The sequence below is a fragment of the Rattus norvegicus genome, chromosome 20, assembly GCF_021556685.1.
Source record: "Rattus norvegicus strain SHRSP/BbbUtx chromosome 20, alternate assembly SHRSP_T2T, whole genome shotgun sequence".
NCBI classification, from domain to species: Eukaryota; Metazoa; Chordata; class Mammalia; order Rodentia; family Muridae; genus Rattus; species Rattus norvegicus.
In genome coordinates, this window is record NC_141553.1 from 47673334 (window position 1) to 47701128 (window position 27795).

Consider the following 27795-nt stretch of genomic DNA (forward strand, 5'->3'; position numbering starts at 1 on the left):
TGAAGCTAAGTGGATTTTTGAGTGGATGCAGTTGCTGTAGAACAGAAGGAAGGCGTTCTCGGTGAGAGTGAACAGATCTAAGTGTTGTGAGAAAATGACTCATGAAACAGCTGTTGGTCACTTATGTTGGAGGTTCTTATTGGCCTTACTTGGAGATTAATGATATTCAGAGATAATGTATAACACGTTCTACTAAAAGGAAAGGAAGTGCTATTATATGCTTGTTTTAAATGCAAGTCACTCCATAGGGTCTCTTACATTTATTTTACCAAGTCAGTACCATTGGTACCAAGTCTCATTGGAATTTCATTTATTTATTTTATTTTATTTGTGTGGGCTCTAAAATACAAATTCTCAGCCTCCTAATGACTGCTCCCGCGCCATGTAGGCTAGGTAGATATATGGCCACATCTGGGACCAAGAGCCTTACATACAAGGAGCAGCTACAGTTTCCTGACTGTAGTCCCCAGTGACTTTGTCCATGGTCCTGAGATTGAGTTCACCAAAGATGCCATGCTTGTTCTATGTCTTCATAATAAGTCTTTGTTCTAGCATGTACTGGTTGGACCTGTGGTTAGATAGTTGTCAGCTACCATGAACGTCCCATCATAGATGATGTAGTTATCTTGAGGTCACATGGCTAATAAACATGGAGGTGGATTGTCAGCACAGATGTGGGATTTCCAGTCCCTCTTTTCCTGCTACTCTAGACTGCCAGGAGCACCATTTCCTAAAGCTCAGAACCTCAGAGGAACTCTGCCGAGTGGACATAAGTGTTGATGTCTCTTGAATTTGAATAATGAAGACACAGCTCTTTTTATATATGTCAAATCGTGGACCAGCTTCTTGCTGTTTTTTCCTGAGTGTCCAGTACTCTAATTGGCTAATGTTTCTGAATCAATTAAATCAGCTTAAAAGAAAAGGCTTTTGTGTCAGAACGTGGATTAACTCGTTTGCTTTCTCTATCAACGATTAAGCAGGTTCTCTTTCTTGTTTTTATTTATTTATTCTTTGCTTGTTAAATTTGCTTGTTAAATTTGCTTGCAAATTTGTCTATAAAACTAAGCAGCTTTATTTTCTAGTCCTTATTAGAAATATCTCCTGTTTTATATTTTTTTCCATTTTTGGTAATTTTTAACATACTAAATGTTAAAATTAAAATAATGTACTAAAGTTTATTCTAGAAAGTTAATAGAAAATTTAAACAGAAAGAGAAGTGAGTAACTTGTATCCTAGTGGACAATAAAGACTAACATTTGTTGCTACGAAATTATAAAAATAAAAATGCTGTCTTTTACCCTGCACTAGATCCAGCACCGTGGTGCCCCAAGATATTTGGTAGATATCTTCATCTCATTCAGCAAAGTGTCTCACCCGCTTTGCTCTATCCCTTATCACGCAGCCAATGGCTTCTCTCTGAGCCCGGCAACAATCTCTCTACCCATCTAGTTCCCAAGGCAGGTTGCCACCATGCCAGAAATATACATCCCAATTCCATGGTAGCCTAGTTGTCTCCAGCCACCACATAAACTTAAGTTGCCACAAGAAAGAACACACAACACAATAACTTCTGATCCAATTGATAAGATATAATTGCCCACCCAAACATACAAGGCCCTGTACACATCTGTCCCTTAAGAATATTCATAACAACCTGTAAATGTGCAGAGAGGAATCTTAACATCTGCCTCCATGTTTTCTCCGCCACTTCTCCCTCCCCTTGGTTCCAGTCTCCTCCTTCTCTAAAACTTCTCTCCCGCCCATCCTTCCTTCTCGTCCAATGACAGGCCTCGTTCTATCTCATACCTGCCTACACCTGCGTGATGACACCATCCTACAAACAGGTTCCTGAAATCAAAGCAAAATCTTTCGGACTTAGAAATCTTTTGTTTCTAAAGAACCTTTCTTTGACCTCACTGATTTCTTTCTACTTACTCCAGGCCCATTACCCTTAGGTACTTGAGTTGGAGGTTTATTGATTTAAGATCCTTCTTTGCTACTTCTTCCGGATTTTGAGATAGAGTCTCATGTACCTCAGAGTAGCTTCAGTCTTGCTTTAATAGCTGAGGATAACCCTGTCTTCTTTTTTTCCTCTGGAGCTGAGGACCGAACCCAGGGCCTTGTGCTTACTAGGCAAGCGCTCTACCACTAAGCTAAATCCCCAACCCCTCTAGTCTTCTTTTTATAACATCTAAGGTGTTAGAATTAAAGGTATAACCTCTAGGCTTGACTCCTTTTATTTCCCCATAATAATCATTGTTTTTTGAGATATCTCACAGATTTGAGAACATACTTTCCTTTAGTTCTGAATATTCAATAATTTTCCTTTGAGACTTTTGAACTATGGTATTCAATCTGCAAATGTTTTGATATTTTTCTATTGTCCTCTGAGAATATGCATTGAATAGTTCCTATTCATATTTTTCACCAATGTATTTTATGACCTGAAATGTCATCTGTCTCAGTGAATGGACCATGTGAGCTAGAGAGGAATATATTGTGTTTTGGGATTAAAGTACTTTATACATGTCATTTCGGTCCAGTTGATTGATGGTGTTCTTCAGTTTAACTGTATCTTATTTTTCTGCCTATTGGGTTTGTTAATACTAATGAGGAATTCTGAAGCCTCTAACTCTGTGAGTACATCCAATCTCTTCTGGGTGTTTTGTTGTGTTGCCACACAGATTTGGACATTCTGTTCTGAAGAACGTGTATATTAAAAGAGATGGCTGTATCGTTTTAGTAAAGGTCCCTTTGTCTTATTATAATATATTTTTACATTCCAGATAATTCCCGGCACTCAGGAGCTTCCTTTGTTAAAGCTGGGTACTTCAAGCATTCTTTAGGTTCATATTGACATAGTTAACATTTGTATTTTCCCGCCCTTTGAAGAACTTTTTCTGTCACTTGTTAACAGAAGTATCCCCTGGTTTCTATTTTTCTGAAAGTCCAATGCAAACCTTTAGGTTGGGAACTTTGTTCTTCCAAGATTTTCTCCATCCTTTTATTTTAAGTCTATCTCTTTCTAAAATAGATTCCTCATGGATAGTGTGCAGTTGGAACACTTTTACTCACTGAATATCTCTGTCTTTTAATTGGTGTATTTGAACCATTCACATTTAAAGTAATTAATGATGACTGGCTGGATTAATCACTATCATAGTTTTAACTTATATTCACTGCATTCATACTTTGCTTTCTTAAAAAATCTTTATCTTCTCTGACATTAATTGAATATTTTATAAGGCTCCATTTTTCTCTCCATTCTTAACATATCAGTTATATATTTTGACAGTTTCTTTTAATGGCTACCCAGATTTTTTGGATACATTTACGGTTAACCTCAGTCTCTATATAAATACAGAAATGCCACTCACCATGTAGTTTCGGTACCTTTTAACAGTGTTCCCAATTCCCCTGTCCCATCTTTTGTAATATCATCCTTTGCCTCTCATTTTATTTAATTATATCGCACAATACTTTGATGTATTATTTTAAATGAACAACCATCTATGTAAAGATTTTATTTTACCTTCCTTTATCCTCTGATCTCCTTCATATCCCTATGTAGATCTGGCCTGTTTTAATATTTTCTCTCCCTCTGCAGAAGTGTTTTGTCATTCTTGGACAGCCATATTTACTGGTGACACGTTCCCTTGGCTTTGATTTGTCTGAGAAGGCAGTTTGTTCAGAGTTTGGAGCCACTGAATACAGAGTCTCAAGTTGGTGGCTTTGTTCTTTCAAACCTTGCAGCATCTCATTCCACAGCGTTTTAGCAGCTGCTGATGGGAGCTCAGTGTGTAATCCTTACTTGTCCGTCTCTACAGAACTAAAACGGTTTTCCTCTTCAGGATTCTTTCCCATGCCTTTCAGACTTAATTTAATTATCTGATTAATGCTCGGAATCCAACCTAATGCCTCGTCCATGATAGGTAAGTTCTCTAGCACTGAGCTGCATTCCCAACCGACTGTTGTCTTTTGCAGTTTGCTTGCCAGCTGCTTAGATGAGGAGTTTCTGGTCTTTGGTGGTCTCTGTGGGCCTATCTTTTGGTTTCTGTCATTGACTTTAGAAAACTTTTCCTTTGATATGTGCTGCATATCTTGCACAGTTAATGTGAACCTCACATCAGCTGTAAAGGTGTAGTTCTTTTCCATTTTGGTTGTGATTCTTTTCAATAAGTACAATGCCTTTTTCAAGGGAAGAGCTAACATTTAAATATAGAGCATGACAGAATTTTTATAATTCTAGCCAAATATTAGAGCCTTATATCTCTATCTGACTCAGGCTCTTTGTAGACATAGAGAAGAAAACAGAATGTTTTAATTTACTTACTCAATTGCAGTATTGGAGATGGTCGTTAGGAATTAGTTCCAGAGTTCAGGTTATATGCAGCATACCAGATAGATCGGTTTGCCATTAAAGATTTGAATGATGTTATGTCACATGACTTCTGGAAAAATGAAAGCAAGCATCTATTTACCCTGGGCAGAGCACTGACAGACCGAAGAAGGGACTGCTTTTAAATCCTTCTGTGATTGTCGGTGTTACTGGAGAGTGGATGACAAGCCAAGAAAACCACTGTCCCAACTCTGTCAGCCTTCCATCTCCTGTACACGCGCACAGCCAAGACCTCACGTGCAGTTAGGAAAGAAAGAAGCAGCGACTGAAGTCTCTCGGGCGACTTCTCCCCCACACCTCCAATCTAAGGTGCTGGTGACAGCTTCTTTATCATAGCCTAGCACACACAGGCCATCACTGTATTGTTCTTTTTTTGCTGCCCGATTGGGGCCCAAGGTCAGAGCAGCTCTGGTTCGTGATGGCCATAATCTTGCCACAGTCAGAGGAAATATTGTCACGAGGACACACTGCAACTGCTATACTGATGGTTCATCCACAATCAGGAGTTGGCTGTAGGATGTTCCGTAGGTAAAACTGATTGCCCTGTGAGCCTGTCAACAAGTCCGATCCATGGGATCTACACTGGGAGGAGAGAACACACTCCCAAAAATTGTCCTCTGACCTTCGCATATGCCAGCTCTGTCTCTCACATACACTTTGTATCCAGAAGGCCTGAATGAATTGATTAGTAGGCGAATCCAGCAGTCGCTTCCATCTAAATTTGCTTTAGTTTAAAGATAATCTTTAACCCAAATGATAGAAATAGTTAATTGCAAAGAATAAATTAAGTTTCCTTTGGGGAGAAAGTGGAAAGTCACGGATGTTGATTTGGGGTCTTTTCGATTTGGATTTGTGACATGTCCTTTTTTTTTGAGCTGTTTGAGTTTCTACAAATAAAGGAGAATTGGTAGTTCAAGCTCTGGGAATAGATGGGTTTATGAAGAGAAGGGGGGAATTTAAAGACCTGGCATGGAATAGAATTTGCCTCTGACTTACGTTCAGAGAGTGGAAAGAACAGGAGAGAGATGATGAACACACACATCATCCTCTCTCACATAAACACAGACGGCCACAACTCTGGGTCTTCGAAGAGAAACCAAAAGGGTCGTGAGTGGGGAGAGGCAGAGTCAATTCTGTGCTGTTGTTTTGAGAATAGAGAGTGAAAGGAGTATGGGAATCGTGTTTAGCTTGAGCAGACAAAGGCATAGTGTTTTTAGGTAGGAAAGGGCCAGTTCTAAGATGGAGTCTTGGAAGTAAAAATGTTCGAGAATGTACCCGGGCACGTGGCATGCGTAGGGGCAGGAGTGGAACTAGTTCTGTCTTTAGAACTGGAGTGATGGTGCTAGAGTGCTCGGGATAAGGGTTACACTTCTGAAGGCCTTGTTCTAGTCCATGTGCCTCTGACATGCACTGTAGCCAGTGAATGGTACAAACCATGTTGAAGTATGAGCACTGTGAAGGCATGAAAAGCACATGCATCACGTGCCGCTACTGACAGCTCTGTTAGAAATAAGACTTTGATTATGATAGTTAACCATCTTGGTGCTTCATGTACAGCAATTAAATACCATAAAAGTCACCATGTTACTGTCATAGAAAGAAATGAACCAGAAGGAATATGTCTCTCAATAGATTTCTACATAAAGACTTTAGGTTCATTCTTAGCATTAAAAAGATTACAAGCTGGAAAGGTGACCCAGTATAGGTCTTGCAGAGGACCTGAGTTCATGAGTTGAGCTCCCAGCATCCCTAGATCCGGTGGGATCCAATGCCTCTAACCTCTGGGCATGTGCACCCATGTGCGTGTATACACATCATATACTTTTAAAGGTAAATCTTAAAAGAAAAATTCTGTTAAGTATAAGAACGTGATGTTAATGCTCTTTCATACATTTTGTATTTATTTCACATAGTAGAGATGAGAGAGAGAGAGAGAGACAGTGTGTGTGTGTGTGTGTGTGTGTGTGTGTGTGTGTGTGTCTTGTGGTGTTTGCCCTTGTGTGCTGCAGAGACCAGTTGCTGACATTGGCTATTTTCCTATATCATTCTCCACCTTATGTGTGCATGGGGGTGGGAGTGGGAGGCAGTAGTCTCTCTTTGAACCCGGAACGAGCCATTTCTGCAAGACTAGCTGACGAGTTAGTCATACCTAGAATATACCCCTTCTGAAGTTCTTGGGGTTACAGACATACACCATATGCCCTGCTTTTCTGTGGGTCCCGAGGACCCATCAGATCTTGTGCTTGCACAGCAAGCAGTTTACCCATGGAGCCATCTTGCCAGTCCTCTACTTTTCAAGTCTTGCTGTCTTGCCAGACCAGCACTGAACCCCGTGAGTGTTCTCACCTCAGCCCCCTGAGCAGCTGCACACGTGTGTGCCACTATGCCCACTCAGTAAACTCACTCCCTGGAAGTCGGCTGTAGGCTGGGCATGTTGTCTTAATCCTGTGACTGTAGCACTTGTAATCCCAGCACTGAGGAGACTCAGTCAGGTGTGTCACCGCAAGTTCAGGGCTGGCTTGGGCTACAGTGTGAGAGGGGGCAGTTTGAAAAACAACAAAACCAGGAAGTTGCCTGTGAGAAATTGTCAGGTCCAGAAACTGTCGGTTTAAAAACTACTATCATTAGAATTCTGTGGTGGTGAAGAGAGAGTTATTATAGAAAGCCATTTGAAATGAGTGCACTAGATACTAATGCTGTATTTTAAGTCCATGGGATAGGACCACAGACAAGACTTCTTATTTTTATGAACTATCCAGTAAAGAGTATTTGCTTTGCTTTTCACTAGCTTAGCTGTATTAAATCTGTGTGTCTCCACACTGCTCATGTTAAACTTTAAAGTGGTTTATTGAAAATGAAGACACTTAATTTGATTTTTCTGTTTGTACCTGATTTTCATTTTCATCTACCTCACAAATACTGCTAAAATGACCTTTAACTGCTTTTTGAGAAGGAAGCATGACAGTATCTAATTGTAAGAGAGCCAAGGAAGCCAGTATAGCTCATGATGAATGATCTAGATTATGTCTGGGAAACGGAGACGGAGACTGGGTTGGGAGGACCACTGTGAACGCGCAGTGTCCTGGAAGTCAGATTGCTCCCATGCTGAATGAAAAGCTGGATCCAATTGGTCAGAGCTGACCCTGGTGGCATGATTGAGAGTATGAATGGAGCAGATTTAAGTGAGAGCTGGAGAAGTCACATGACTTGTTTAAGGAGAACAGAGGGGAGGGGAGCTAAGGAGAAGTGTGAGACCAAAAGAAACCTTGTTTTCTTTTAAATCTCTCTTTTTTAAGATGGATGAAATTGTAACAGCATTTTGCTGATGGCAGTGATTCAGTAAAGGGAAAGGGTAGAGAGGAAATCCTACCGCTTCGGTAGCTTAGGGAACTGTCCTGGAATTTACTCACCACAAGCAGCGGTGTCTAAGAGAGGCAATGTTTACTTTTGATGTCAGAATATCATGAAAGAACCGGCAGTCGATCCGGCATTTTATGTGTAGATTATCTTTAGTAATGGCGCTGTTGGTCTGGTGTAGCCACGCCAGTGTACCATTGCACAGCCACGATTGTTTTCAAGGGAGGTGTACGATTGTGATATCCACGGCGGGGGCGGGGGGGGGAGCAAAGGCCTGTGGTTCTGTGCTTGTCTGATCTGCTTTAGTCTGTCCGTGTCCAAGATTTTCCGCCTGCACATTTCTAGAAAGTTTTTTTTAAACTGTCATGCCTACTTATCCACTATCAAGTTGATGTTTAATATTGATAATCTTAGATCACTTATATTTTTGTTTGTAGATAATAGAAAACAGTAAATATTTATAGCATGAGCGTTTTTTAAGTTGGAATGATTGGTTGTATTTGGTTAAAAGTTTTCAGGGCTCTACTGCAATGTTACTGACATGAGGAACTGATTGGGTGAGTTTTAACTTGGAGATTCACGTAGGAGGTCCTTGTTCTCCCTGTACCTTCTGCCAACCCCATTCCCCCCTGAACCAACTGGAACTGGTTTTCTGCTGCTCCCTGTTATTTGCATTTTAAAAGCTTTATGTAAATGGATACATAGTATACATACATCTAACGGACTGATTGGAAGAGTTACTGTGCTACGTCTGTCAGGGGTTCATCATACTGCTGAATACGCTTCCACTCTAATGAGTCATTCCACCGTTACTCATTCTCTTGTTTATGGGCTTTGGATTCTTTTCATGTTTTGACTTTTAAAATATATTTCTTTTAGCATTCCTGTACAAGTCATTTTTTGACACATGCTCACTTGTCTCCTCATGCTAACACTGAAGCAAACAAAACCCAATGATTCCATTTTATGTAGCACCTAATACACTAGGCTGTGAGTGGTCTTTATTAAATGCCTACAAAAGTCTTACAGTGAAGCAGTTAACTACTTTCTAATAACCCACGTCCCTAAGGGCAAGTAGGGTGAGGGTCATTCAGTTGGCATTCAGTTGAGATTTGTTGAATGAATTATATTCACTGAAAACAAAAAGTATACTTTCCACAATTGGACTTGGACAATATAATTCCTGTGGCATTTAAACAGCTTCTAATTTAAGTTGACCATGGGTGATTTGTAAGACAGATAGGCTATACCAAAGTCATCAAGCATATTTGATTTTAATTTATATCCCAAATTAACATTGAGAAGGCACTTTATAGAATTACCACTGAGAATTGAATTGTATAGCTAAGCTATCTGACTGCCAGGATCTCGTGTAATAAATTGATGTCATGGACAAAACATTGACGTAAGTAAGACCTAGAAAATACAGGTTTTTGTTTTGACTCTGGGGCGATGATGTTATTTTGGGGTTGGTTACTAGTTTTAGAAAATTCTATTTCCAGTCTAGTATGGTGGCTCACACCTTGAATCCTGGTACTTGGGAGGAAGAGGCAGTCCAATCTCTGAGTTCCGGTCCAGCCTGGTCTACATAGCAAGTTCTAGGACAGCCCGGGCTGTTACACAGAGAAACTCGATCTCAAAGGAAAGGAAAGGAAGGGGAGAGAAAGGGAGGGAAAGGAACTTTCATTGCCCTAAATGTAAAGAAGTCTTTCTTTCCTGGAGACTTTGTCTAATGAATAAATGTAGTTTAACAAGTAAATATGTAAAATTATATACCAGCAGACTGACTGCGATATTATGGAGAATTCTTGATAAAGTGGTCTATGGTGGATTGTGAACCACAGTGAGCAGCTGATGACTCTGCTTCTCCGTCCTTTTTTTTTCTGTTAATAATAAAGCCTTTATTAAGATGATTTTTCCATTTAAATTATAGGAAACTGATACAGGATTACAGTAGCAAAGTTATTAAAATAAGTTTCAAATACAGGAGTGTGCAGATTCTCCGACCTTTTAAGTCTCCATCCTCCTTGTCTGTCATAGGCAAGCCTGCAGACTCCTGGAAATTACGTTTGACTCTTAGCTTGGGCATTATGCCTTGGGTGTTTCTACCTGTGCCAAGTTTCAGCCCAATAGATAATGTGCAGTCATGGAGAATGGATGGGAGCCATCCTACCTAGGCCACTGTAGAGTAACCAGCTACTTGGCAGTCAGTCATAAACACAAGTGAGTGCAACCTAAATTGTTGACCCATAAAATCAGTTGTATTCTACACTGTGAATTTTGGTAGTGTTGTAGCATAACAATAAGAACTGATAAAGTCAGAGTTCATACTGGATATGGATACAGTTAAGTAACAAAAGAATCGGATTGTTAGGATGCCGTATTTATTAATTATCATATTTTGTTAAGACAGGACCTCATGTAGGCCAAGTGGCTGTGACTATTTATTTATTTATTTATTTATTTATAAAGAATGAAGTCATTGTTATTTGCAGGGAAATGTGTACAACTGGAGAAAATAACAAGTGAATTAAGCCAGTCTTAAAAATACTATATATTTTCTCTCATTTATATATTCTTAGGTTTACATAGATACACAAACCATGTATGCATATATGATGTGAAAGTGAAGCAGAACTGTCTAGAGGGACAAAAGAGTCTACTGGAAGAGGAGGGGTGGTAAGGGGGAGATAGGAGTATGTTGTGGTTTGAATAAGAATGGCCCCCATAGGCATATACATTAGTCATCAGGGAGTCATCACACTACTTGAAACAGATCAGAAGGTATGGTCTTGCTGGAGGAAGTGCGTCACTGGGGATGCCCTTTTAGATTTCAAAAGCCCAAGCCAGGCCCAGTGTCTCTCTCTTCCTGCTGCCTGGGGATCCTCACTAGAACTCACCTGCTTTTCCAGCACCATGTCTGCCTGCTGCCTCCATGCTTCCCCATGCAATAACGGACTAACCCTCTGAAACTACAGGCAAGCCTCGCCCCAGTTAAATGCTTTCCTTTAAGGGCTGCCGTGGTCATGGTGTCTCTTCACAGCAGTAGAACATTGACTAACATAGAGGGTGTAGGGCAGAGTATACACAAAACTTAAATGTTTTAAAGTTTTGCTGAGAATTTGAAACTTTTTAATTATCAGAGTTTCTAAGGCACATGGTGACTACATTGTCTTAGTCCTCCTTGAGTCTCACGTGAACCATGGAGGGATACACAATGCAAATCATATAAGTACTGATGCCCAGTTACCCATAGATCATCACAAGACTAATGAGTTACTTGGTGGTACAAACAAGGAGGGTATACACATGGGCATGTGGTAAAGAGGACTGGAGCTGAGGACACCTGAATATCACTGGGATGTTTTGTGCCGGTGGATGGTCTGTTAGAACTGGAGAGTAGGGACGAGTGCTGGGAAGCCTTGTCTTCCGGACAGGACATGGCTGCTGCTCTCATGACGTTGCTGCAGCTGGGTTTATCTACACAGATTTGCACAGGCTTGAACTTGTCCACATTCCATCCATCGTGAACGGGAGGAGGAGCTGTCTCCTTCGGTGGTGTAGTCACTGGTGGGCTGCTCCTGTTCCAGTGAGTAACCCTCTCCCCAGGCTCATGCAAGCAACCTTAATTCTACACAGTGGGCGTCATCCCCACAGAGAATAAATACATGAAGAAGCAGGTCAGTGGGAATGAGAAAGGAAAATACATTATATACAGGTCTGAAGTTATCTAAGAATTAATTTTAATAATTAAAAAGTGCAAGGTAAATATTTGATTTTTATTGTTTTAATTTTTATTGAAAATAGATTTTTTTCACATATATTCTGATAATGGTTTCCCCTCTCTCTACTCCTGGTTCCTTCCCACTTTCCTTCCCCATCCAGATACTCCCTCTTTCTGTCTTGTTAGGAAACAGACAGGCTTCTAAGGGTTAATAATAAAACAAAACAAAACAAAAACTAACATTCTAATAGGACAAGACAAACAAGCAAACGAGCCCAAAAAAAGACACAAGAAACAGATCCATGGGTTCGGTCCCCAGCTCCGAAAAAAAGAAAAAAAAAGAAAAGAAAAGACAAACAGATCCAGATGTACAGACCCACTGGTTTACACACTCAGAACTCTCATAAAATTACTAAGCTAAAAAGCCATAGTATATACCTAGAGGACCTATAGGGTAAAGAAAGAGAAAAAGTCAGAGTGAAATAAAACATATGGGAAAAAGTAGACGGCTAACAGAACCTCCCTCCGAAGGTTCCTGTCAGCCGTCTACTGCTGGGCTTGCCGCCCACCCTTAAGAGTAACTACTCTTCTCCACTGAGACTCCCTTGGAGAAAACTAAGGTTTTTTTTGCACATGGTTATCAGGGATTAGAGCCTGTGTCCACCTCCCCTTTCAACACGACCCCAGCACAGCAGTGCAAGCCCCATGCATGCCGGCGTCCGCAGTCTCTGAGTTTATACGTGCTTCAAGCTTCTTGATTTGGAGGACTCTGTTTCCTGGTGTCCTCCTTCCCTCTGGCTCTCACACTCTTTCTGTCTTATTTGTAGGGTACCCTGGGTCCTGAGAGAGGAGGGATTTGATGGAGATGTCCCCATTTAGAAACAAGTGTTCCAAGATCACACTCTGTATAATGTCTGGCTGAGGGTCTCTGTTTGTCCCCATCTGCTGTAGGAGGAAGCCTCTCTGATGGTGACTGAGCGAGGCTCTGACCTATGAGTACAACAGATTGTCATCATGAGTCTTTTTTTTTTAAACTACAGTCTTTTAAATTTGTTAAATGGATGAATTAAGAATACTGCTATTGCCGGGTGTGGTAAAAACACCTCTTTATTCCTAGTACTTGGAAACCTGAGGCAGGTGGATTTCTGAGTTCAGGCCCAGCATCAGCTCCATAATGAATACCAGGACAATTGGAGCAATGCGATATCTTGTCCAAAAAGAACAAAAACAAAAAGTTACTTTTTAATTTTTTACTTAGAAATTAAAATACTCTTTGAAAGGCTTCTTTGACTTAAAAAATATTTATTTTATGTGTGTGCACTCACACGTGGAAAGCCTTCTGGGTATTGAACTCAGGTTGGCAGGCTTGTTCTGCTATCACCTGACCTGAGCCATCTCCTCACCCTGGTGCTTGATCTAAAGCTAATGTTTGTCCGTCATAGATCTCCTCAGCGTTGCTAGCTTAATGTTTTCCTAGCAAGCAATCTTTAAACTTATGACTTAGTAAGAATGGTGTCTATTTAGTCTAGATGTTTCAGTTTGACAGTAGAATATGATTAAGCAGGATTTGATTATATTGATCTTCTAGTTTTCTATTATAATTAAAAACAGTGGCTTGAGCTTAAATGCCAGCCTCATATTTTACTATTCTTAACTACTCAAGGAAAAATGAGTGTAAGGATAAAAGAGTAATGCTGGTTGTTACTGATCTTCCTGTTTTTTAGTTAGTGAGGAGAGATTTGCAAATACAGATTGACACTAGCTGTTGGAATGAAGATGTAAGAGAAACTGGCTGGACAGTTTGACAGCATCAGGATAAAGCTATATAGTAAATTACTGTAGCTCTTAGGAACTTCAGATAATAAACAGGTGTTAACTTAAAACCACCCAATTTCTACTTTGAAAATTGTGTTTTAATAAAAGGAGAATTGTCTTGAAACATCTCTCTTATTAGATTAAGTGTATAAGGGCAGTATTAATCTATCCTCATCAGTTTATTACTGATAAAATATAAATGCCCCTAAAAGAGTCTTCTAGCCAATCTCCTTTTAGTTTATCTTAGAATAAAGTATTTTATTTTATTTTTTTGGCTTTTAGTTTTTATTATGTACTTGACTTGAATCGATGTTTCTTCTTGCCATGTTGTTATTTCATAAGTACTGTACTGTAGCCAGTAGAATGTCTCAAATGGAGTTATTCTCGTGACAGACATGTTTAAATTGAACTTAGTGTTCTGAATAGGTAGAACTGTCAAGATGGTATTTTTAAATTCAGTGCTGCCATTTTAATACTAAGCAGTTTTTTTTAAATGGCTAAAGCCATATTTGTGAGCCATTTAAAGATAAAGATGCCCCGAAAGTGTTTGCGTGCTCATGAATAGTGTTGTTTTTGCTCTTTGCTGGCCATGGCCCAATCCTAGGCTCTACCAGATACCATCTGGTGTCAGTAGGAATGATATTTGAAGACCCTTATCAAGTGCCCGTAGAACCAAAGATGTGGAAGGATCTTGTAATGTTACTGCACTGCACTGTCCTTTCCTTAGGATCTGGCTGTCCTGTGGCTGTCCCATGTCAGTGGTTCTCATCTGTGTCACGCAGCTCTGCCAAGTACTGTGGCCAGATCACAAGGAGCCTAATCTGGCAGCCTAATTTCTTCATATTCCGTCCATCTTTGTCTCCTCTGTCCCTGTCCCCACTGTGTCTGTCTGTCTGCCTGTCTGTTTCTCCTCTGCCACCTTGATTGTGCTTCTACTTTACCAATTGAGACAGGGTCTCTCAGTCAAACTCAGACCTCACTTGTACGGCTAATTCTTGCTAAGGAGATCCTCTGTCTCTCCCTTCTGAAGCTAGAATTACAAGTAGGTAGGTAGCCACGCTCACCCGGCATTTATGTGTGTCCTGGGAATCTAAGCATTTGCTCAATCACTGAACCATCTCCCTGATATTAAAATTAGACTAGATAAAACTTAATACTAAAGCAACCTTGGTCAGGCTTGAATGGCTATACTACTAATGTACCACATCAGGTGTTAGCAAGGATGTCAGTGACCTGGCTGAGACGCTGGAAGGGATATAAACTAGCTCACGCACTTTGGGAAAGTGGCAATTTTTATTAAAGCTGTGCATACGAGTGTGTCCAGAGCCTCTGATTCCGTGAGTCACTCCTTCTGTGTTAATTCCATGAGACACACTCTTTAAGTCAAATGTCTGTCACCTTGCCCTTCGAAAGACTGTTTGTTCTTCCCTGGAAACTAAAGTTCGCAGTCCACAGTGTCAGTACATTTTCCCTTCCTGCGTCTACGTTTCTTTCAAACAAGGTTCTGTGTTTTACCTTTCTTATACTTGGTTTAAAATGTCTTCCCTCTCCCATTTTATCTATCATGACACATCAGGCTGTCCTACAGAGCTTTCTGCTGCTCTGTAAGTACCCTGTAGGTAGCGGCCACAAGCCACGTGCGGCCATTGCGCGCTCTCGGTGATTATGGATAGGTCTGTGGAGTGGAATGTGGCATTATTGTAAATGTAGATTCAGCCACACGTGGCTAATAGTTAATATTTGAGAAGCGCATTCAGTAGGTTCCTTAGCCTCTCGCTTGCCTTGATGTCATTTTCTCTACTACTTTAGTCTGACCTACTTTAGACCTTAGCTGTATTCGATTTGACGGCTCTGCAAGTTGAACTTTACGTCTTTATTCCTGTTGTTATGTAAGCTTCTAGGTGGCAAAGCTGTTTTAATTATTTTCATCTTCATCGTCTACGTCTTAATCCCATGTATATATAATCTCCAGCTATTTATTGAAAGGCGTAGTCAACCGAGAACCGGGAAGCATCATTTGCATCCTCAAAATACCCTGAGAAATGTAGGAGGTCGGCGGAGGTGGGAGGAGCCTCGGCAGACTACAGAGTGGATTTGAAACAGTAGCAGGTTGAGAACAGAATAGGCAGTATATGTAAAATGTGGGTCCCTAAATGTTGAGCCCCCTTTAAGGGGAGTCGAATGACCCTTTCACAGGGGTTGCATATCAGATATCCTGCATATCAAATTCATAACAGTTTTACAATTCATAATAGTAGCAAAATTACAGTTTGAAGTAGCAATGAAAATATTATGGTTCGGGGTTGGGGATTTAGCTCAGTGGTAGAGCGTTTGCCTAGCAAGTGCAAGGCCCTGGGTTCGGTCCCCAGCTCCGAAAAAAAAAGAAAAAAGAAAATATTATGGTTCGACGTCAGCACAACCTGAGGATCGCAACGTTAGGAAGGTTGAAAACCACTGGTCCCGCCCGTTTTTAATGTTTCTTCCTGTCTTGAGAGTAATAGGCTTTTCTGAGTTAAAAAGCTACTCAGTATGAGGATTATAGTTGGTAGTGGGGCCTTTTCTTCGTTTTTGTTTTGTTTTTTAGTTTGGGCTTTTCGTTTGTTTGTTGTTTGTTTGTTTTGTTTTGGAGATGCCCAGGTTTAAAATGAGGACCCAGTTCTGTGCAGTAAACTGCCAAGATGACAAATATGTCAAGAATTTATGATAGGTGAGAGAATAGCGAGAATTTCTTTGGGCACTGAATAAAGCTAAGGGATCATAAACCATCTTTAAGTGATGACGTATTCCCAGTAATTAGCAAACCCAGAAGTACGACTTAAGGGAGAGCGAACGTGATGCAATGAAATGAGGTAAGCAGGGAGTTGTAGTTTGTCACAGGTCACTGTCCCCGTAACGCTAGTCATTAAATATATAATTTATATACAGTGAGGCTAGAAAGGCTCTCACATCTGTGTGCTCTAATTTGTACCCTTAGACCCTAACAGAAGCACAAGGTGTCCCTTTGCTTTTGAAGGGCCTAGAAGTAATTCTCTCGTGACTCATCTTGCTGCTTCTGAGTCAGCCAGCCTTTGTTTTTATCTGCACTCCCGAATGCTTGCCCATTCCTTTGAACACTCCTTGTTTGCCTGATTTCTCCAGCCTTCCCAAATCCCTCTCCTATTGCTTGAGAATTCTCCTATATGCTTTTCTGCCTCTGTGAGCAGCAAATATCCCTAACATAGAGTGATTTTCAACCTTTTCTCTAAATCTTAGCCTTCTATCTCCTTGCTGTACCTGAAATTTGTCCTCAAAGTTCATTTTATCCCTGCCATCTTATGCAAGAGCATGAACTATGCCAGTATATACATCCCACTTGTGTTACGTTTGGAAGCCATCTTTGTCTGAGATGTGTCCGTATCCACACATTTTCTCACTTAAACAAATAGAAGTCAGAGAGGCTGCCAGTTCTGTCTCCTAAAGCTCAGCGTGGTAAGAGATTAGCAGTGCTGTTTATTGTGGTCCTGCTGTGCATTAAGGACTTCTCTAAAATCTGTACATGTGATAACCACTTACTTTAGCTGCCATATCAAATATCTTGAGGTAGATAATGTTTTCCTCATTTTAAAGATAAGAAACTGGGGCACAAAGAAGCTAACCTGTCCTGGTTCTTAGAGAGCCGAGAACATAGTAAAATGCCCTCACATGAGGCCTGACATTGGCCAGAATCCAGTTCCAGCCGGTCAGGTACTGAGGAGGATGTGTGGACATGGCCTTTAATCACACCGCAGACTTCTCTGGGGGAGAAACTTAATTCTCTGGAGCTGGTAAAAGGAGGAAACACACACATGTGCTCTCTCTCTCGCGCGCACACACACACACACACACACACACACACACACACACACATCCCCTACCTAACTACCTTCCTACCTTATTGTTGAAGTTCTTCGTGCTACACACACACACACACACACACACACACACACACACACACACACACCCTCCCTCCCTCCTCCCTCCCTCCCTACCTACCTACCTACCTACCTACCTACCTTATTGTTGAAGTTCTTTGTTTTTCCCCTGCAGTTTATATCCCCCAAGGAAACCTTTCAAGCCATATAAAAGCTACAGTGTGGTTACATTGTTTTTTCTTCAAATGAACGACTACAATGAATACAAGTAAAACATCGTGTTTCCCAATACCCTTACATGATTAAACATTGTACACATTATAGGCAAAAACCAATCCTAAGGACCCCGGTGCACTCATTCATGTCTAAGCAGCTTGTGATAGCTGAACAAAGTGTAAGGACGTAGGGTATCTTCTCAGCGGGTTCTCTCACTGGCAGGCTGCATTTGGCAGTTACAAAGGAAGAATCAATCATTTTATTACTTATCTCAAACAATAATCTTAAAAAATCTTAAGAGAATCACAAATCTAAACTTTTAAATATGAAAAGCAATCAGCCATTTCTACTTTAAATCCTCAGGGTACACAGCTACTCACTGACACTTAAGTCATAGAATCAGGAAGCTGAGGGCATAAGTGGGTACAGAAGTTAACCATCGCCCTTGATACATCCAACAATACAGCAAGAGGGCTTCCATCAATAGATGTACTTATTGTCATATCTGTTGCTTGACCTCAGAGCCCCTCCACTTGGGCTATACTGTAAGACGGTTTTCTGAACTTTTGGCATTGTTCGCAGATCTTCCTCATCAGCCACTAACAAAAGTTATCTTGACCATTTTGACAACAGTACCACTAAATCTTTCTAAGAGTGGTGCTTGAATCATTAATTTGCCCCAGCAGCAATTCATGAAGAAAGTGAATCATTGTATTATAAGTACCAGTGACACTGGCCAGTGAGGGGCTGGAAACCGCCATAGAGTTTCATAGATTACTAGGGACCTGCTGACAGTGAGGGCGCCCACGTGTGTTATGTTCAGAAGTAATATTTGGAAGCCATCTTTGCCCTGTGCTAAGTATCAACACGTTTTCTCACTCTAAGAGGCTCCCAATTCTGTTTCCTAATGTGTAAAGCCAAGCGATGCCCCATTACTGCATGAGGCCTTCAGAACATGGAGTCCTTGGGGCTCTGCCTCTCTGAGGCCCACCCATCATGGTCATGCTAGCTTGTGGGCTGTCTGTCCTCACGAGTTCCAAAGCTGCTTGCTGTTCCTCTCGCATGTCCCCCCTCCACACAGAAAATTTTATTCTCCTATAAGACATATTTTGAAAAAAGGTATTTCAGAAGCCTTGAGTTTTTCATATTAAATCAATAGCAACTGGACCGTGGTGAAAACCTGTTCTAGTTTTAATTATTACAAAAATTTTTAAAGTCATAAAAATGTCCACACTAGAGGAAAGTTGAATTACAGTATGTCCTACAGACTCTAAAGGAGGAATTAAAATGTGTTTTTCCCAGTGTTTGTGAAGGAAATGAAAATATAAATTTGAGGAAAATAGATTATTCTGGTATGTACACTTTCTGTGTGTACATGTAGGTCAGAGGGCCTCACTACTGTATGCACTCTGTATGTGTGTGCATGTAGGTCAGAGGGCCTCATTGGTGTGTGCACTGTATGTGTGCATGTAGGTCAGAGGGCCTCACTGGTGTGTGCACTGTATATATGTGTGCATGTAGGTCAGAGGGCCTCACTGGTGTGTGCACTGTGTATGTGTGTGCATGTAGGTCAGAGGGCCTCACTGGTGTGTGCACTGTATGTGTGCATGTAGGTCAAAGGGCCTCACTGGTGTGTGCACTGTATGTGTGCATGTAGGTCAGAGGGCCTCACTGGTGTGTGCACTGATGTCAGTCCTCACCTCCCACTTTTACACAGGGTCTTATTGTATAGGCTTCTATCTCGTCAGCAAGCTTCTGGGCATTCTCCTGCCTCTGCCTCCTATCTCACCTCAGGAGCACTGGGATTGCAGAAGCAGGAGCTCTAAGTGGTTTTTGGAGGTTGGAACTTGGGGACCTTACATTTCCACAGCAAGTGTTTTCCCCCACTGAGCCTGAGGCACTTAAAAGTTGTGAGAGATGAGTGCCACTGCTCAGATTTCGAAGTAACATTCCTTAAACTATTGAAGAGAACATTACTGTAATAATACAGTTATGTAATAGATGTGTAAACTTTCAGTACTGGTTTATTAACAGGAGAAATACACTCTTGCTTGAAGAGTAACATGGAATCACACAATAAACTGTTATCTGGATCAGATTACTGCTTGTCCTCACTGTCTTCAACCCTCTGGGAGTTGGAGTTGATCCACAGCGTCAGTGTTAGGATTACAGGGTAGCTTATTTCATTGGCTTTTACTCCATTTCACATAACAGTTTATCCTTTTCAGCCTCGGCCTATCAAAATGTAACACTGTAGTATTGTCACATGAGATACAAAATAAAATTACCTGGTTTTTTGTAAAGACAGCATTATTCTTGGGACAGTTTCTTTGAGAAAAGGACAGAGCATCTCAAAGCAATTTGGTACCTCAGTTACCCAGCATGAGTCACAGTTCTTTATTCTCATATATTGGCTTTTTAAATCTTGAATGCAGGATTTTAAAGATCCATGAATAGGGAATAGTGTACTATTCCCAACAATGAGGAAACTTGTTATTTTATATAATCTTGTTGGTTTGCTACAAGCTTCTTTTATTACACTTTTAAGCTCTGTTTTTTTTCTTCCAGTATTTCATTTGCAATAATGAAAGTCTGGACTATGAACACTTGAGGATTAGAGGGAAGCAAGCTGTAAGACCCCTGGTACCCTTTTTAAATGGTATATTTTATAATATGTTTTATAATAATTTATTGTTGGGGCCTGTTAGTTTACATAATTGAATTTGTGTTTCAAAATTAGATTGGTTATATATAATTCTTTTTAAAGATTTATATTTTCTTAATCAGTTTTGCCTTTTACAATTGTAGAACATCTTGTTATTTGTACTGTATTTTAAGAAAACTTTTTATGAATAATTTTCATGATCAAATTATTTAATTAGTTTATTGCATGTAATTAAGTCAGTTCTATCCTTTAAAGTAGCGGGACATTTCTTTTAACAGTCGTTTTCTTAAGTGGGGAGATGGCTCAGCAGGTAAATGAAGACTGCAGGGGTTTAGAGCCCTGAGTTTAAATCTGCACGCATAAAAGGTGGGTGTGGTGTCCCACACCTGTAACCTCAGTGCTGAGAGAGCAGAGAGAGGCAGATCTAGGAGCTCACAAACCAGCATTCTAGCTGCAACGACAAGTTCAGGTTCGATACACAACCCTATCTCAAAAAGTAACATTAATAGTAGTCATAGCAGGGTAAAGAGCCACATAGGAAAATACCCAATGTGGGCCTCTGCACACATATGCACACACTTGGGCCACATGCACACACACGCATGTGTGTACCACATACGCAAAATTTTTCTGTCAAAATTTCTTAAAATATTTAAAGTACTGGAACTTTTTATTTGAATAATTATTTCATACTAACCTGTTCCCATCGATCACACATTGCATCTCCATGTTGAATAACAAAAGCCAGTATCCTTATTCATAGGATAATTGAAAATAATTTTTAACTAAGAAACAATTTGAAATGAATATAGATGGTTTGACTGACATGAGTCCTAAGATTTAGTCACTTACTGCTGACCTCATTATAACATATTAGTAAATATGCCCCTTTGGAAATTGTTTTCCCCAGGTTATATTAGTGACTTTTCTCATTGTTCTGGTAAAGTAGTGGCCAAAGTAACTTAGGCAAGGTGTTTGGTGGTTGTTTATTTTCTTGTCACTGTTGTCATGTGACTGACGGAAAAGGTGTTTGGTGATTGTTTTTGTTTACATTGTTGTTGTCATGTGACTGATGGAGAAGGGATGGCGGCAGTTTTGTGGCTTCAGGGTCACGTAGTGGAGAACTTCGTGTGGCAGCTAGACTGAGAAGCAGGAAGGACCAGCAAGGCAGGCTACATCCCTCTGAATCCCACACTCAGTAGATCCACCTCAGCCAGCAGGGCCTGTTCTAGTGTTCTGTAGCCTCCCAAATACTGTCACCAGCTGAGGACCCTTTAAATGCATGACTACATGGAGGACATTTTACATTTAAACTACAACATAGTTATTGATTATAATTATAGTCTATTAGCTGTTATAGAAATTTTTATTCCCGACCTGGGGTTTCTACCCCATCTTTGACCAGTTCCTGAATAAAAGACACACAGAACCTTTATATTTACAATAAGCCTTAAACAGCACAAGAGCTGGGCAGATACCTACCCTCTTTGTTACTGCAGTCTGCTTTCTTATCCATAACCTGGAATTATTACTACTTACTGTGCTTCATCTGGGCTGCTCTTAACTCCAGATGGCCAGCCCTCAGGGCCACGCTTTTATGGCCCACCTAACCCATGGCAGCTTCTCCTTCTTCCTCCTGTACCTTCCTCTTCATGGTTCTCCTCTGACTCCTAGACCAGGAATCCTCAACCCCATCTTTATCCCTTCTTTCCAGCTGTTGGCTGTTGGCATCCTTGTTTACCCATCAGAAATAACTGAGGGTCAGCATTACAGGCTACATGCAGATTCTAGGTCTTGGGAGCCTGCACTTAGCATTACAATGGACAGGAAGACCAGACCTCAGCAGTTCCCCTTTTAGTCCGATAAAAGGCTCTTTCCCTCAGATACAGATTGAATATCATTATAACAATTATCAAAACTATAAGGTATCATGTACATTTATAACATCCAGTCCATTTTTTTTCAGCAAAAGTATTCAGAGAAAGTATTTTATCATCTAACCTAACTTAATGAGTTTATAATTTTGTACCTAAATCATCTTCTATTTTAACTTGTATTACCATCCTAAAACAGCATCTGTTCAAACCCAGAACATCTTCAATGCTAAACAGCTTAATTGTGAGACTGCAGCCCCGTCAGATATTTGAGAAGGAATAAATATCTGAGGATTCAGGAAGGGCAGAAACACAGCTTCCAAAATTTAGACAATTGGCAGAGGCAGCTGACTGACTGAATAGTCCCCAGTATTCCTCATAACGGTGAAGAGTGTGTCTTCAGCCTTCTGGCCCAGAACATCTACAGACCTTAAGTGAAGCAGGAACTATGAAGGACTTGCTTATCCTGTCTTGGCAGTTTTACAGTCAACTGTCCTACATCCGTTTGTCCTTTTTGGACAGCATTCTGTCTGCAGATAAAACTAGGGCATTTCGGGGTTGGGGATTTAGCTCAGTGGTAGAGCGCTTGCCTAGCAAGCGCAAGGCCCTGGGTTCGGTCCCCAGCTCCAAAAAAAAAAAAAAAAAGAATAGAAAACTAGGGCATTTCTTGCCCAGTGGCCAGCTTCCTGCAGTTGAAGCAACTCCATGTGGAGGTATTGAAGCTCATCTTCTATAAAGTGGAATGGGGTACCGTCAGGAGTCGACATGCCTCGTAGTCAGGAGACTTTTTAATAATGAAATAACCTTAAATGCCATATTCTGTGGATCTCTGATGCTTTTGAAGACTATCTATCTGTGTATAGCATAGCTGAATTACTAAACATTTTTAGCTGCTATTTACTATTTGAATAATCCTGTAAACATTTTATTGTAACTAAATTAGAATCTACTATGACCATGAGTCTGATTGTCTGACTATTAACTAGCATTATTTAGTTATTCTAAAGTTTGTAATTGCAGCTATTAAAGGACTGAGTCTCTAAGCCTTGTATTCTTAAGTGAGTTATATAGACATAATACCTATCTAATAGTAACAAAATTAACTTTATATTTGGTATCAACATAAAAAATTTATACCAATGAAAGCCTTAAACCTGTATCAATATACAAATTCTGTACCAACATAAGAAAATATGACTTCAATTCTACATCAAAATATGAAGATCTCTACCAGTGTAAGATTATGGCTAGAAAATGTTTTTTGTTTAAAAGTAGATTTAATAATCCAGCCCATTTGTCTAATTTCTCATAATATTACTATAGCCCCCTTTTTCTTTTAACCCCCCTTCCCTTAATAGGGAGGAAGGAAGGACAGAGCAGAGAAAAGGAGAAACCCCTGAGTCTAAGCTCTCTAGTTAGTTTCCTCCCTGTCTAAAACTCTAAGAATTTGTAAGTCACCTCCTAAAATGGGGGTTTTTGCATTATTTACATGAACTCCTTTAAAATTCTTAAATAATTCTTATAGGTTAAGTTTTTGAGTTCTGAAAATACGAGTTTGTATAACTTGATTTTGTGTTGGTTTTTTTTCCCCCTAAAGATTCAGCAGCATTGTGGCATCTCATCTTGGGATAGTTCGATACTTATATATTGCTTTATGCTTCCATACATAGGTGGCTTCATTAAAAATCATACTTAAAAACACCCACAAAGCATTAAAAACTCTCGCTGTTTGAAGTGCGCAGGGGCCTTTTTTAAAAGTAAAGTTTACTGGGCGTAAGTAAACTATCGCTTAGAACATTAGAAGCAATAAGAATTGGGTTTTATTTCTCACTGAGGAACCTGCCGGGAGCGTTTTGAACGGTGACTTGTACGGCCTACAATAGCTCTGCAAGCAACATGAGCGTCTTCCTCTGCCTTGGCCAGCGTGCAGCACCGTTCTGCCACGATTGGTCCAGCCTCCGACGACTTGTTATCTTTCCCTCTGAAGTGCGTGCAGCCTCCCAGCGCTAAGGTTCCTTGGGTGTGGAATTCTTCCAGCATTTCCTTTCTACAGAACATGCTCCCTTTTGTCACAAGGGCGTTCCTCATTTGTGAACATACGCCGACCTTCACTAAGCTCTTCCCATCGTGTAGCTAGTCTCTCAAGCAGTGGCAGGGGTGGCATTTCCAGCCATCTGTCTGTCCTCTTATCCCCCTTGGATTGCATTTGAGTTTCGCTCTCAGCATTATCTTCTTTTGTTGTCCTTTGCTGCTCTTTTGTCTTTGTGACCCCTTTCATGGCCTGTTTTGGGAAGTTTTGTGTGGGTTTAGGGTGGCAGGCAAGAAGGCATCCCAGGTGAACCTTTGCTGCCTGTGGTTGAGTAATGCCTTCAACCCAACAAGCTTTGCGGCACCCGGCCTGCACCGCACAGGAGCAGCGATTTGTGCCCAGGCCGCCAGTAATCACGCTGGAGTTCATACATCTACAGTTAATATCATTCTCTGGTCAGTGAAATTTGAACCATGGTGTTGAGAGACCTGTGCTGTTTGACTGACCCTTGCTTGCTGAATTTTTGCATGGGGAGTCACCCAAATGAGGGGACAGGCTGGAATGCAAAGAAGTTGGTAATCAGACGTTCGGTAGATTTGATGAGGTTTAGGGCGTTGCTACTGGGCATGGCTGGTATATACAGAAATATAGATGTGACACTCCTTCCCCAGCTGTTTCAGACTCTCTCTCCTCTTATACCAGCTACATAGTACACATCTCCACACACGGTGAATAGCAATGGTGTGGATTCCCCACGGGTCAGTTGATGCTGAAAGTAAGTTTGAAAGGACGATGTAGTTGGAATAATTGCAAAGAAATAATTAACAAATAAGTTTGGCTTCTTTGGGTCGAGTGGCTCCGTTTCATCTTGTACCGTAAGTACCTTTATTCTTCCGTGTGTCTTTCTCTGACTAATGCCGGCTTCTCTTTCTGCTTCTCACAGGTGAGCTGGCACAGCGGCTGAGCTCAAGATGCCGCTGGTGAAAAGAAACATCGACCCTAGGCACTTGTGCCACACAGCACTGCCCAGGGGCATTAAGAACGAGCTGGAATGTGTGACCAACATCTCCCTGGCAAATATAATTAGACAACTGAGTAGCCTAAGTAAGAATTTATGTCACTTGAAATATTGCAAACCAGAGTTTGCTTTGGAGTTACAGTGTTAAAATGCACTTGTTATTAATTTAGGAGGGATGTTTCATCTAAAGATTATAACGTCATTATGAAAATTCAGTCACTTTAAGTAAAGTCAATGAGTTATAACAGTAATTTCTTCCTATTAAGGAAATAACAGAGCCTCTCAAAACAGCACACAGTGATTACAAGTAGTAAAACTGACGTGAGATGGGATTTGATCTGCGAAGGGTAGAGCCAGAGCTGTGCGATGCTTAGTCGTTGTCTGTTTTCTATTTTCGTATAATTCAGCTATTTGTATTTGGGACCTCAGGATCTCTTTTTAAATGTAGTTTGTTAATACCAGGAAGTATTTTCATAGTATCAAACGTGTAGAGATCAAAGGAAGGCCAACACTAGTGCTGGGATTAACTAGTGAGTTTGTGTGATGTCAGAACATGGGATCAAGAGTCTGAAACATACCATAACATAAACACAGCAAGAAAATGCAAGTTCTGGCAAGCAAGATCGACTGGAGAGAAGGGAAGGCATTAGGCCTAGTGAGACAGTTGAGTCAGAGTGCCTGCTCTGCCACCATAGTGCATAGGTTCAAATCCCTAGCATCCACATAGAAAGCTGGGTGTATCTACGTGCGCCTCTCACTCCATTATTGGGGAACAAAGATAGCATTTCCCAGTGGCTTACTGGTCAGGCACCGTAGCTGAAACAGTGAGCTTCCAGTTCAGTGAGGGACCCTGTCTCACATGCAGCGCGCGCGCGCGCGCGCGCGCACACACACACCACACCACACACACACACACACACTCGGTACACAGTGTGTCTTCTAATGGAAGGGATGAGCTTTTTATTTAGACATCTATATTTCACTTTGAATATGAATAGCTGTTCCTGACTAGATAGCTCTCCTGAGTATATCTCTACTAGGTTTTCCCCTGTCATACCCATCTGAGATTCCTAGTGCTCGGGTTTGGCTCTTGTCCTAATCTTTAAACTCCCGTCTCCTCTTGGTGCTCATTAGGGATCAACTCTAGATCCCTCCACAGCAGAATTCACTGATGGTCCCTTAGCTAAGATGGGCCATTTACACATTTTCCCAAACCGTACACATTTACTCACAACACTTAGTACTTCATAAAAGCTACGTGTGTAACCGTTAACTGTTACTTACCAGAGAAGTCTATATGTATTCAGTACAGAAGCAAGTTTTTTCAGTTCTTTTCAAAGATTGGTTGTGATTAAATTCACAAATACAGAACTCACTTATACAAAACTACAAGATCCTTTCCCACATGGCCCAAGAAATTGTTAATCATACGTATGTATGTATGTACATATGTATGTATGTAGAAGTAAAAAGGCTTGGGTCTTTACCACTATAGCTAGGACACTATAGGAAGTTACACAATCACACTTTTTATGTCTCTGTTTAGCACACCCATCATAAGTACAATTACCTCACCCACTAAGCATCATTGCTTAGCAGCCCAGTGCACAGTGGTTTATTGGTTGGTGACCCTCAGGCTCACATAGTTAAACCAAGAGTCTGCCTTGGCTTGCTACCTCTGCCAGCATTGAAAGAGAGCACAGGAAAGATCAAGGTGCACATTTGCAAGTGTGACCTCTAATAAGTCTAATCTCATTTTTGAGTGTTCTTTGAGAATATAAAACCCTCGCATCACCTGTGAAATAGCTGAGGGCATAATAAAAGGCTGTTCACTTGAAATTAATTTAAGTCTATCTTTATTCCTGTTGGTGGCTATTTTCTCAGGTCAGTTACTGAAACCACTAAAATTACATAGTTTACCTGTTCAACAGGAAAGCCAGTCTGAGTTTTTAACACTAGTAAAACCTAAAGTCTTAAAGGTCTCAGATACTGTATTGACATAGAATTAGCCATGTTTTTAAAAGATTTTGCTGACCTTCTAGGGCCTAAAATTAGTTGATTTAATGTTATAAAACTTCATACACAAATCTATTTCATGCACGTGTTAGTATATTAATAATAACCCATTTATTAATACTTAAAAATGACATCAGTAACTTTGGGGAAACATTCTTAAATTTAAATAAAATTTGAGTTTAATAATATTGTATTTTAGGTATGTGTGTGCCCAGTACAGAATTTAGCACTAATAGGATTTGGTTGAGATTCTCGCGTTGTTATGTAATCTAAGGATGAGAGTGGAGAGTCTTTGACTCCGGGAGAGGACAAGTAAGCAGTGTCAGTTAAACACGAGGCTTATTGTAGCACCCAGTCATAGAGACGCTCTAAGATGGAGTTCAGTTGGGCTTGATGTTTGATTATTCAGAGAATTTCTAAGCTACCCCTGGAGACTGTAAATCAGAGAAAATCGCATGGATTCAAAGTGTAACAACAGTTTATTGCCCTGAAATTAACCTTTCATGGTTTCCTACCTGGCATAATGAGAAACCTAAAATTAAGCTAAATTTAAAAGGCTTCTTGGCTCCTTAAATAATCCCATACACTAAAGAACCAGACACAGGGTGGCCAGTCAACCCCTCTCAGAACCTGTTTGCTTTTACTTCAACAGTTTTGGCACATTTGATAGTTCCGTTTCTTAAACCTGTATGTTTTGAAGGATTGACAGAAGAGGCCTGAGTTCGGTTAAAATAAATAATAGTTCACAGCAGAGAAGGAAAGGTAGGCTGAGCAGAGACTGCAAAGAGACGG

General features: G+C 40.6%; 1 protein-coding gene across 4 annotated transcripts in view; it reads left to right on the forward strand.

Moving 5' to 3' along the window:
• Wasf1 (WASP family member 1) overlaps nucleotides 1-27795 on the forward strand; it is a 47221-nt gene that overhangs the window by 4677 nt on the left and 14749 nt on the right. For all 4 annotated transcript variants that reach the window (NM_001025114.2, XM_087597266.1, NM_001434624.1 and 1 more), the window contains exon 2: nucleotides 24913-25073. In NM_001025114.2, coding sequence (NP_001020285.1) covers nucleotides 24941-25073 — 133 coding nt within the window. In that variant the 5' untranslated portion in view covers nucleotides 24913-24940. The remainder of the gene's footprint in view (nucleotides 1-24912; nucleotides 25074-27795) is intronic.